The 13,112-nt window shown below is 53.6% G+C and overlaps 1 protein-coding gene across 1 annotated transcript in view; it reads right to left on the reverse strand.

The window, feature by feature from the left end:
- Positions 1-13,112, reverse strand: part of nrg3b (neuregulin 3b) — a 113,981-nt gene that overhangs the window by 29,166 nt on the left and 71,703 nt on the right. Inside the window, 4 exon segments of the mRNA XM_019883345.1 lie at positions 2,275-2,395; positions 3,514-3,616; positions 5,941-5,967; positions 10,013-10,086. Coding sequence (XP_019738904.1) covers positions 2,275-2,395; positions 3,514-3,616; positions 5,941-5,967; positions 10,013-10,086 — 325 coding nt within the window.

The following is a 13,112-nucleotide window of genomic DNA, read 5'->3' on the forward strand; positions in this document are numbered from 1 at the left end:
ATGATGAAACAAAAAACACGATGGTGAAAAATTGCGTAACCACTGAAAATGCGACTTCGCACAGTTGAGAAAGTTTTTTTTTTTTTTGCGATGCCGTCAGTCTGCATTGTTTCCACAAAAAGATTTTCAAGACCGTGGCGGACAAAAAAGGGAATACACATCGCAAGGTTTAACCACTTTGCGAACGTGCCGCCGCCTGTTTGTTTGCGGGCAGGTTTTACGACTCTTTTAAAAGCCTCGACAATACGAGACAGCGTGGAGACAACGGGAGGACGCGGGAGCCTCATAAAGCGCCGTGGAAAAGCTCCGCATTCAGCCCAGCATTCAGCCAGCCCTTCTTTATGGGCCCTTTTCGGATCCTTAAATAAACAGCGGCGGGATAATTAAGAACTGCGCGCCGCTACGCACGCTTTGGCGGCGCCGCCGTTGCCTCATCGCGCACCTGCGAGCGCATTTGCATAAAATGTGTCAGCCTTGCCGGCGTGATCCGTCGAGAGGCACCCGCTCGCCATTTCATTCATGATGAAGAGAGCGAGAGAAGCCCCGGCCGGGATCGGGCCCGTGGCTGGCTAAACGAGACGCCGCCAAAATCATTCCTGCACATGAGGCCGCGTTGCAGCCTCGCCAACGTTTGAAAGTCGAGAAACGCAAAAGTCACGTTCCCTCCTCCCAGGTGCTTAAGGCCGCCGATCTTTCCCTTCCGCACTCGGCTCTGTCGTATCTCGTGTTTACGCTCGCGTCCGTCGCCCCCTTCTTGACATCCGGTGAGGTCTCAAAGAATTTGGAAGCCGCGATGAACGAAATCAAAAACAGGCCGGGCTTTCAAGTGTTGGGATTATTGGTTGCCGTGTCAAAGTTTGCAGGCAGTCGCTTCCCAAAGTGTTTTTGAGACGAGAAATTGTACCCTGCCCAAGATGTACGTTTGACGTTTTAACACTTCTCAGCTGTCATCAAAAAAAGCTTTTTGACAGTCTGCAAAGTGAGTTTCCGTGGGCGGGGCTGGCTTTCGGGGTGTTTGTTTCAGACGTAGTTGCCGCTGCATTATTGATGAGACTCGGTAAAAGCTCCATTCGGAGAAGTACTTACGCAAAAGGGATATGCAACAAACCCGCATTGAACTCGGAATAGTTCCAAGGTCTCCGGCGAGATGATTGCTTATTAAGAAGCCCAAGAAGGTTTGGGCGTGCGGCATCTCCCCGCAGCCTTTTCAAATCCCGGCAACGGCGCCGATTGGACGCCGCCGAGTTTGCCGCGGAAGAAGCGGCCGTTCCTCAACAACATTTTGCCCGTTGCAACGAGGGGGAGGCGGTGGCTAGCGCGTGCGGCACCTCCGCAATCAAAGCCGCGGTCTTTCGGACGCTTGAGGTCAGCTGCGTGCGCGCGTCCACGACGGTCAATCGTTTGGGCCAACTCGAATGCGTTGGATCCAAGTCGCAGCCGTTCGCTTTCATCCGGAGCCTCTTTGCTCTCCTGAAGCAAACTGCGCCGGCAAATGGAAACGCGTGCCACAAACACGCACGACGCGCGCGACGAGTTGAAAACATGGCGTTCGCGATTCTCCGAGGTCATTGGCTCGCGGTTCACTCGCTCAAGATCGCCAAGGAATGGCCGCCCGCTGTCGTCGTAAACGGAGAGGCGACATCCCGCGCTCTCTCTTGGTGACAAAATCGGGTCGGGAGCCAGAGAGCGGTTCCGACGGCGAGAGCGTTTGCTGGTTTGAGATGCGGGAGAATGCGGGGCATTCGCATTCGGTTGCAAAGTCCCGCAGCGAATCGAGAAGGGCGACGTCGGTCCGTGACGCGACGTCTTGAAATTTAGGCTTAGCGTACGGCGGAGAATATGAGCGTCATCTTTGGCTCCGGAGAAATCTCCAAAATGTACTCGTGTCATGTTTTGTTCCCGCTCTGAATAATTCAGTCACATAACTTCATCTCCTTTCATCCCCGAGAGTCGCTTTTGGTCCTTTGGTCCGGACGTTGTTGTCACGGCGCACCTGGTGGTTCTTAGCATTTGCAAGCAACGGATCCATTATTCAAATGCGGTGAATAATGCAAAGCCAGCAGCTAAATGCCATCGACGCGGCGCTTCATACCAAGCGAGCAATTTGATCGGACGAGAGGCGCCGCGTGCCGAACCGGCGGGCCGGTTCGTTGAGACCGAGGCTTCGGCCGGCGAGCGTTTGGTGCTGCATGTTAGAGAGTGGCCATTTTTTTTGGGGTGGGGGGGGCCGGGGTGGGGACACCAACGATAAGCCGCCAGCAGCGTAGTACTTGCCTTCCGGAGGGTGGACGGCGTCCTCGAGGCAGATTTGGACATCAGAGCGGAGGCGTTGATCCCACAGTTCCTCAAGCTACGACTTTCTGACAAATGAGCCTGCAGTTTTTGCCGTTGTCTCCTGCGGATGAAAACGGACGCAAAAATAGGTACGAGGGTATGGGAGTCCTCCGACCTCGACACAATCAGTCACTGAAGAAAGAGGAAAGAGTCAGACCGCGAGCTCACCTGTGGCAGCGTGTCACGTTTCAACACGTGAATTTGCGCGTTGGCTTATTAATTACAAGGTAAATCAAAGCAACGCATTGATCCTTTGTTTCTGACTGTGAAAGAAACATGATCTTTCTCGTGGCGCTCGCTTCATGTGAGGCCCTTCCTTCCCCTTTGGATTCAACTTGGATTGAATTAAATATTAACCGATTCTTCCAACTTTTGGATGAAATGTTAATTTCCCATTAATAGTTTATCTATAAAAACATTCCAAAAAAAAAAAAAAACTCACAGGGCTGGCTGCTAAACTCTTGACAGTGCCGCATACTAATGACTTCCTGACTAACGGGCATGAAAACAAGACGGCATCGATTCATCGGGAAAATGTTTTACAGTCAAAAGCAGTCATGTCCAAATAATATTCACCACCAATGAATTTGAGGGGTTTTTTTCCTTCCCAAACGAATTAACCTCCCATCTAAGCTGATGCAACCCAGTCATCTAGCTAAGAAAATCTAAATCAAAGAAAATTGTGGAGAAGATTAAATTCAAGCGAGGCGAGCCGCGACTGCTCCATTCATTCCAGGCGCGCGCTCGCTCATTCTGACCGATGCCGAGGGAAAGGCAGTAGAGCAAATGAAAGCCCAGACTTATTTATCAAGACACATTCAATTAAGACAATTTAGAAGCTGCATTAACCCCCCACCCCCCTCCCCCCTTCCTTCCCAGACCGCCGTTAATTCTCTTTGTCCGCATTCCTTTTCTTTGGGCTTCTGCGCATGTGAGCCGATTCAGCCGCCGTTCGGAAAATCTTTCACTTCGAAGCAATTTCTCCACCGCAAAGATTCAAAATGCGTCAGCGTCCTTCACCACGCCGTTACACGGTCCGATGACCGCGCGGCGTATGTTCTTCAGCGGAACCTCTTTTCAACGTGGCCCGCTTCCGGCGTTCGCACCCCGACAACGCCCGCGAGTCCCCGTTTCACGTCATCCGTTTTCCATCGGTCCCGAAGAGGAGCGGCCGCTTACTTGTTGCGCCGGTAGAGGGCCGTGCACGCCGCTCCGAGAAGACACATCCCCGAAGCGATGCTGAAGATGGACAACACTTGCCTCTGGTAGGTGTCGCCGCTCTCTGCGCGCGGGGGAAAGACATGCCGGTCAGTATCCGCGATTGACACGCAGGCTGCAATCACATGTCAGGCGTGAAGCGGGGGGGAGTCGTGGCGAGACGCGCGCATCCTGCCGCCCCCTGCGGTCGCGTGAGGCTGCTGTCACTAAACGTCGTCGTCCGAGCGCGAGAAGGTGGCGCGCGCTAACGGATGGGAGATAACGCCGCGTTCGAGCGGCCCCGCGGGCAGCGTGACTGACGGATCGACCCGGCGGCAGCGCGCCTGTCCGCCTGGATTCTGACGTGGGCGTCCGAGGCCACGGGCACTTTGCAAATGCTGGCGGAGCCTCTCGTCGAGAATCCCGCACGGAGGCTTCGGGTCACCGGCGGCTGGGACGATCCCGGCAGATAGCGACCAAGTAGGATCGACCCGATGCGGCGTTGCCCGCTACAAAGCCTCCGGTGGCAAGAATTTAGCTCGTGATGCTTTTGTACACCGTGACAGCGAGGTGCTCTCAAGCCCCGTTCCACTCGCTGGCTGTCAAGTCAGACCCCCCCGCCCCCCTTCCCCCACCCGCCCTTCTTTCTATTTTGTCATACTTGCATCTTTTCAAAGCAGTTGAAGGTGAGCCCGCGGGCGTATTTCTTTTCAATGCATTCAAATGATGTTTCAAGAATCCCAATTCACTCGTTCCAGAGCTTTTGTCGAAAATGCCACGATAACCCGAGAGAGCGCACTTAACCACTCCACTGATGTTCTTTTCCTGACTTTTCTCGAGGTGACAAAGGCATCATGCTGTCATATTACTAAAAAAAAAAAAAAAAAGCTGGGATCTCGGTGTCCTAGCTGCATTGAAAGCGGCAGAAGACATCACCGCAGCCCGGATCTGACCTTCGCTGGCTCGTCTGCGGTTTTTGAGTCTGTCAACAGTCCCGGGAGGTCTTTCCTCATCTCTGCTTGTCCGCTCACGTTTTTATCAAGCTCGGCGCGCGCACGGCGGCTGTTTGAGTGCTTCCCGCGGTCACGATCTTGCGGGCGCAGCGGTCGTCGAGTTGCACTTAAGTCTGAAGATGCCTCCTCTGTTGTACGCTCGCAAGCGTCAGCGCCGTCGCCGCCAGCCAAGCGACCTCTCGAGCGCTCTCTGAATCGCGCGGAGCGCCACGTGACACGTGAGGAAATTGCAACGCGCTCGCTCCATGTAAGACCCGTGACGGGCCTTTTCCAAGTCGACTGGCCGCGTGCTATTCGTCAAACGGGAGGGAGAAGAAACCGAATGGACAAAATTCTTTCGGACCCTCCGCATCCCGGTCACCGCCTCTTCCACTGATCTAAGCTGAGCTTCTTTCTGTCTTGCCATCGACGTTCTCGACGGGCAAACGTCTGCCAATGTTGCACACTGGTGTGAACAGTACGACCGTACGGATGATTGGAGCTCCAGCTCTCCACACGGTTGCGTAACTGTCGTTAATCAATATTCCACAGCAGCAGCAGCAGACACTTTAAAGCGCTCAAGGATATATAAATCATTCACTCTGAATAAATCCGACAGACTCGGAGCAACAAATTGGCGGGAGATGAAACGACACGACGCCGCGTCGTGACCGGCGAGGCGATGTCGCGCGTTGCGCATCCGCCAAACATTTAAATGAGCACATGCTCACAAAGCCACCGTCGGACCGGAGCTGCTCTCATTTACTCGGATTCATCCGCTCTCTTGCCCTGAACATTCTCAATGAATCCAGCGGGCGGATCGCAATGGCAGAGTTGAGCGAGCTTTACATGCGCTGTGGCCGTCCGTCTCTTCCTCCCTCCCTCCCTTCTTGTGTGAAGCCAAGCGAATGGGAAAGTTCTCGGCGTGCGGCGTTGCTTGTTTGGTCGGCGCAACGGCGCGTCTTTCAGTGCGGGGTGGGACAGCCGAGAAAAATGGAAAAACAGCCGGGATGCGCGTACGCGTGCGGGTGCGTGCGTTCCCTCTGGACAGAGAGCAGCATGACACGATGACGGGAAGAGACGTGAAGAATTGTTTTGAAGAGCTTTGTCGTCCACGCGGCAGGCGGCAATGTCAGCGGATTCCCACGGCGGCTTCAATTGCATCTTTGCATTCCAAACGCCGATTTAGCTCACGCACGTGACCGGCTGTCTTTTTTGCACCCTCGCCGCACCGCATCGCCCCCCCCCCCCCTCCAAAGGCGCCGACAAAGCGGCAACGTACACCTAATTCCCCGTTGCCGTGTTTCCATGGCAACTGGCCCGCATTCATTTTTCCAAGGTGAAGTTGTTGATGTGCGAGACGTGGTGCGTTTTTCATGAGCGTATTGACAAAGTGAGAAACGGCGAGTCGCCTTACCCATAAACTCGATCCCGAGTTCATCTGCTGTTGGATCGGAGGCCAGATGGCAGCGTCGGGAAAAGCGTGGGGGGGGAGGAGAGAGAAAAAAAAAGAGAGAAGTGAAACACGACAAACACGACGACTGAAAATTCACCTTAAGGCTGGCAGATATGCGGTCCAGTCCAGCGCATCCGCGCAGTTCCTTTCAATGAAAACAACCATGACGAACGAGGAAGCTGCGAGGATTAGAGTCATGAGAATAAAAATTGCAAAATGACACAACGCAAGGCTGGATGCCACGGCTGCTGCTGCTGCTACTTCGTGGGGACCTTTTTTTTTTTTTTTTACACATTGATTCGAGCCAGAGGCGTTGCGGTAATTGTTCCCACTCTATCTCCCAGCGTCGCTTCTCAATACTTGATAGCTTCGAGACTTGTACTATCGCACGCACGCACACACACACAGGCATGTCTCACACACTTTGACATACGCCCTCAAACAGCTAAGTCGAATCCCAGCGCTGCGGGGACTGATAAAAAGCAGCCCTGGTGTTCTCCGTCGTTCCGACGGTGCCTCTTTTTTTTTTTTTCCATGTGACTGAAATGCGATGGCATTGAAATTAAAATGAAGGCCCTCAGCAGTAATTGCTTTTCTGACAGAGGTGGGCCCGCTCTTCAATAGAACGCGGGCTGCTGGCTGAGCTGCCGACAGATTATTTGCCGCTTTTTGGAACTCTTCCCCCCAAAAGACGGATTTTGATCGGGGAAGTCTGTCGGCGACACGGCTGCGGGTGAGGTGAAGAAGAAGTGAGGAAACGGGTGCTCGGATTTTTGGTCACGTAACGAGTTCACAAAATGGAGTTTAGCAGCAGGCAGGTAAGAATATGATGTCGCATCAAGTCTTGTGACGCGCCGGGCCGTCAGTTACGGTACGTTAGCTGACGCCACACGCCACAACATAAGAGAATCCGAACGCAAGGTGCAAGCGAAGTCTTTGAGATCTGCGCTTTTGTTTTCCGATGCCACGATGATCTGCGGCGTTTCTTCCAGACCCCACGCGAGGGAGCGCAGTCGACGAATCGCCTCCACGCCCCCTCCCCTTCTCTCATCGTCTACTTTTCATGGAAGGAATCGGAGTCGGACCCGACAGAGTTGCACAACACGGCATAAGCTGGCATTCTGTCACCTAACGCTGAAAAGCAACACAAGATAAACTCACGTCGCGTCACCCAAAATAGCTTCAAGTCAGCGAGCGCAATGTTACATGGCATCACGTAACCTGACGGAGCGTAGCGTCGCCACGTCACGGCGCAGCATCACGTCACAGCGGTGTCGCAAAACAGCCACGCACGTTACGGCGCAGCATCACGTCACAGCGGTGTCGCAAAACGGGACGCCGCTTCCTCTTTGTTTTCGCCCCGTCAGCGTTTGTCTCGTGCAGCGGAGCCGAGCGAGACCTGTGAAAAGTAATTGCCGTCACCAAGGGCTTACGACGGCGATGACCAAAATGTATTTCCGTGAACAGGTCACAACTATTGACTTGACCCGGCCGGCTCCGCTTGGTAAACGCACAATCGCTCAAGTCATTTCCAGCCATTAAAAAGGCATCCCGAAAAGCGCTCGCCAGCGCAAAGTGTTTGTTTGGGTCGCTTGATTGCGTCCTGGCAGCAAAGGCAGCGCCCCCCCCCCCTCCCTCACTCCCCCAGGCCAGAGTGGCCTCCCTCCGCCGTGGATGGTCGCGGTTCGGGTCGTCTTTTGAGAGCACGCCGCGCTCATCCTTTTTTCTCATGGTCGTCGCGGAACGGCAAGTCCGCTTTTGCATTGACCTCCGGCGCCCTCAATCAACTAAGAAGCAAACGTCGGCCTTTATTTCACGCGCCATCCGATTCACGCGACGGATTACAGAGGGCGGACGTGATGGCGACGGTGAGAGCCATCGGGAGAATTGAGGTCCACTCGCGCCCGGGGACACAATTTGGTCGCCGGGTGCATTTCGGCTGGCGCCGTGCCGGAAAGTGAGCGTGTTGGAAGATTTTGCCAGATTTGGTCCGTTCGAGCCTTTCTCCTCCATCGCTGGCGGCGACGCTCGACTTTCTGCGCACTAAATCGCCTCTGAATCCCTCGAACATGCCTTCCCCTTGCTTTGTCTCAAGGCGTTCACAGTGATCACAATCCGGCGCCCAATTCATCGCACTGGCGACGCAAAGCACCGCGGGGAGTCATTTACGCGGGAGGCGGAAGAATACCTGCGTCGGATGCTTTCGGGCCCGATTGTGAGACTGAAAAGTCGCCGCGGGAAGGAGACAATGACGGGAAGAATCCAAGCGCCAATCGCGTCCTCGACTCGGACGAGAAAGGGAATGGAGCCGACGTGCGGCGTCGCAAAGGGGCAGGCCGGCGCGACCTGTCGCCTCGGCTCCTCACTTGCGGCGAGCCCATCGCGAGACAAAGGAGGAAGCGCCGATGGATGAAGTGTGATTCGAAGGCGCAAGGAGGGGTTGATCGATTCGGTGGGGCGCCAACTTTTTCTTCCCTCCACGCCTCGGGGGCGGCGATTTGAGCCCGCCGAGAACATGGCAACGGCGGAGTGAAATCAGCACCACTGGAAATGCCGACTGAGGCCGCCACAATGGATTCCGCGGATGCCGCTGCTCGTGCGCGCACGCATCGCATGTGCTGCGTGTTTGTCCGCGTGCGTTAAGACACGACTTGGCTTTTGAAAGCAGGATAATCCTCGGGACCGCGGGTAATCGCAGTCAATTTAGATGACTCTGTATCAACAGAGATAGAAAATCGGCTGTTTTTTAAATCTTGCCGGGCACACTTCATCTGTCCCGGCGGCTATTCAAACACGTTACTTTGTTCGACGGATGCACGTGCAGCTCTAAAGTAGGGCCTCGTTGTGCGCCACAGATAGCGGATGGCAAACCGGAGGGCGGGATCAAGCATACCGACCTTTGACCCCGTCGCCGGCTCTCGCCGGGCCTGCTGCTGTCAAACACGGGAGGAATTAAGCTCTCGGTGCACCGTCACATGAAAACGCCGCAAATTCACAAGGCGGCACTCTCGACGCTGAGGTCTTGTGCCTCTGACTGCTGCTTTTTTTTAAATTTTTTTTTTTTTTAGTTTCATACAAAAGCGGAAAGCCAACGAAAGGGCGAGGCGAGCAAGGTGAAGGACGCGGAGGGTTTCGACACGCGGGCTTTGATTTGAATGGGCGATGGCGTCGGGCAATCAAGAAAAGCGCTCTCGCGGTGCCCATTTTGGACGAGAGCCGACGCGCCAAAGAGCGCCCCGTCCGGGAAAGGGACGCGCGCCCGTGTAAAAAGAACAGCTGCAACATCCGGTCGCTCGAGCCTCCTCGCGGCAATTGGAAATGACCGTCATTGAAGTGTTTGGAGTCGCGGCGGGGTCGAATGGCGTGGCGGCGGTGGAGCTCCGCAAGAAGAAGAAGGTGCATTGGGACTGACTGCACCCTTTGCTCTTCAAGGGAGCAAGATTGGACAAGTTTACAATTTTGCGCTACGCTTTGTTGGTTTTCAAATTCTCTCGCTTTTAATTTGTTTTTGGAGCAGGAAAGGGAGCGCCGAATAAATGTTGTGTTGACAGCCCCGCATCTGAGGCCAAGTTGCTGGAAAGGCAGCGCCAAAGGGGCCACTGATGATGGCTTTGGGTTTTTTCCTTCTCTGTTGGCATTTTTTTTTCTTTTCTTCTTTTTTTTGGTGGGGGGGGGGTGAACCAGTTTCTGTTTTGGTTGATGGGTTTAATAACTCGGGCATCCATCTGCAGGCCCATCTGTTAGGATTAGGCAAAAAAAAAAATGGTGGAGCGCTCCATCTCACAGAAAAAGAAAACCTTTCAAAGTCAACTTTCATTGCAATATTCGTCACGCCGCTGGACAAACACGGACTATTTTCATTGAGCCTCAGAAGATTCAAATACTCTCGAAGGGCATTTGGAAATGCCATTCCCAGCATGAATCGGAGAAGAAAATGTGAAGAATGTCGCGAATCATTTCAAACATTGGTTGCATTTTGTCATCGTCATTTTGCATCGAGTTTGCAAATCAAGGAAAAGAAAAGAGAGCGTACTTGGGTCGGACAAGATGGCGTCCGTCTTGGGGACGAACTGGTCGCAGCGGAGACCGTGGTAGCCTTCCTTACACCTGTGGGACGCACAAAAGAAAAAAAAAAAAACAAACAAAACATGATTTGTGATTAGAAACAAACAAACGAAGCGACGGCTTCGATCCTGAGCAACGAGATGACTGACGGGATGGTTCCAAAAGCAAAGCAAAGGTGCCCGCTCGTGACCGAAGCCTTTTTGGGGGACTCTCAGAAAGTGTCGGCAAGTTGTGGTGGGAGCGCTCTGCAGCCCGACGGATAGCGCGCGACTGCCGGCGCCATCTTGGAGCGGGACGACAACAACAACAACGGAAAGCTACTTGGCGTGACGCAAGTGACCGAGCGATAGCCGCAAGCCTGATGCAAACCGAGTCTTGACAACTCGGAGACTCTTGGGTGGGATTCGTCCCGATACTACCGCCAACACAAACTGACAAAGTTGAAAAGGTTTCCCTGAAAATGCCGGCGATTCCTTTTCACGCGTGTCGGGTGAAACCCGTCACGGTGTCGCGTTAAAACCCGTCACGCGTAAAGATAGCGCCGCCTTGTCGCCGACGCGGGCCGCCTCAAGCGTCTTGATGGTCACAACCCGTCTCATCTCCGGCGACTAGCCGCTCACGTTGTCTCGTGGCTTCTCCGGCATGTCGTGAGAGCAGATTTTCATCCGCACACAAACACATCCCAGCTGGATGAAAAAAATGACGCCCAAAGAGGTTGGAAATCTCTGCGGGGCTGCGGGGGAAAGCACACACAGCTGACAACTCGCTCTTGTGAGGGGCTGTGCGTGTGCGATCTCCGCTTCAGATTAGGCGCAGTCACGCCATCCATTGTGGCGCCGCCGCCATTAGAATGAGTCCCGCCTTGAACCGGGATCCTTTGAAACGTGCAAACTTTTTGAAGCGAACGAGACACGTTTTCACGGTCATCCGCACGTCCGTCAAGCTGCGGGGCGCTTCCGATAAAACGTTCATTTAGCGCGACGCGAATGTACGCTCGGACCTTTCGAGAGACGAAAGCGCTCATTATTTCACGGTCGGTTGCACGCCGCGGAGACGAAATAACCCCGCGTTGGAGTCAAAAGACTGAACGCAATTTCATTTTCAAGGAAAGATGGAGGCCGCTTCCCTGAGCGAACGCCAGCAACGCTGCCTTGAGATCGGCGGCCACGTTTGGAACCAAAAACCATTGAAACCAATGGAGACTCCATTCATCTGTTCCGGCCTCCCCAAAAAGCACCTCATAAAAATACGATCATTGAAAGCTCCCCCAAAAAAATTGTCAATGTGAGGCCCAATTTCGGTGTCAACAGCCTGACGAGGCGCAAGCAGCAGCCTGTCCTGTGACGAGGCCCCAGCTGCTTTGAACACATGTTGGAGACGGCGCGCAAAGCGCACCTCCCGGTCTGGTGCACCACCGCCACAGGGGGGTGGGGGGCGGGGTAAAGCGTTACCTCATCGCTAATCAGCGATAATTAGCACGGAGGTAAAATGGAGGTCGGCGGAGTAGGAAACGAAGACGTGAGAGCGATGGAGCCCGGTGACTTTTGCAACACACCCCAACTTCCTTTTATTATTTGATGCCTTTCAGTAGGTCCGCTTTAAGATTGTTTTCCAGACGTGCTCAATAAATGACCAAGTGATATTTAAGAATTAATCACCATTTTATCTCTGCTCCTTTATGGGGGGGGGGGGGCGTCATAAAATATGTAATTGTTCTCATTTATCCTTGAAGACTCGACTGTACACACGTCGCGCTCATAACGGATGGCGGCAATCGGTTCTTTTAATGGTGCGCGCGCACGCAGCGAGCGGCGCTCTCAGTTTGGGAAGCATTTGAAGTTCCATGTCATTGAGCCCAAGTGACACATTCATGCAAGCGGTGGCAACATATGGCCTTGCGTGAAGAACATTGACGAGAACAACAAGAAACGCTCGCTCGGAGACAACTTTGACTCCCTTTCTTTTTTTTTTCAATCCTTCAAAACAAACATGATCGTACTCGTTGACCGTTTGCGTCAACAAAGGTCGGGGACCCGACGACCCTGCTGAAAAAGATCCGCGGTGTCATCGACTCCAACGCCTCTCTCGGCGTGCGAGTCCTACGATTGAGTCTTGTCAAGTCAAGCTTCTCCTTTCCTTTCTGTGGTGAGCACTTGGAAACACTTGTCGCCCAGATTACTGTCACGCGCTGGACTTTGGAGTCAGCCAGTCCTCCATGCGGCGTCTCCAGTTGGTCCAGAATGCCGCTGCCGCTCCTACTCTGGCCTCCCTCTACATTTGAGAGTTCTTTTGAAGATCAAATCTTGAAATGGCCTTCGCCCCAGTCGTCAGACATCACAAAACCATTTTTTTGAACGCGCGAACTTGCGTGACATCGGCCGCAATATTATCCACGCGGCTGCGGGGGATGGATGGGGACATTTGCAGCGACCATCTGGAAAAACAAACCAAGCCTTCAACAAACAGACAGTCAAAAGTCCGAGTGGAAATAAGCATCAAATAGGAACAAAGGAACAGCGCAACGGCCGCGTTGGGGGCCCTCTCCGCCCCCCCGCGCAACGCTACCAAAAGTCCTTAAACCCCAGGCGGGATAAAGAAGTCCCGGCTTGTTTGCACATCAGCGGGGCTTCCCAATGAAAGTGGAGGCTGCCTGCCAGCGTGCGCTACATCGCCGCCGCGCTCCCAAGCTGCTCTAACAGGTGCCGTTTCAAAGCGGGGGGGTTGTATTACGCTTCAATTTTTTTCTTTTTTTTTTTGAATGACTGCTGCACACACAACGCCGTCAAGGCAAAAAGAAAAAGCGACAGTGGTTTGAAGGGAATCGGTCTTGAAGCTCTGCACTTGGAGGGTAAAATCAAGAGTTTTTGTATCTCCCTTTCACCACGCCTTGTAGGTTCAATATTTCAGTACACTCGCGGAGTCTCGACAGCACTCCATAGCAGTAGTGTGCCCCCCCTCTAAGCGCTTTTCATAACTTCAGTCTGGCTTGATGGTTGAGAGGCTTCCATCACTCGATGAAAACAAAGGGAATTTCAATCAATAAACAAATGACAACATGAGTCGAGGAC

The sequence above is a fragment of the Hippocampus comes genome, unplaced genomic scaffold (assembly GCF_001891065.2).
Source record: "Hippocampus comes isolate QL1 unplaced genomic scaffold, H_comes_QL1_v1.1 scaffold367, whole genome shotgun sequence".
Lineage (NCBI taxonomy): Eukaryota > Metazoa > Chordata > Actinopteri > Syngnathiformes > Syngnathidae > Hippocampus > Hippocampus comes.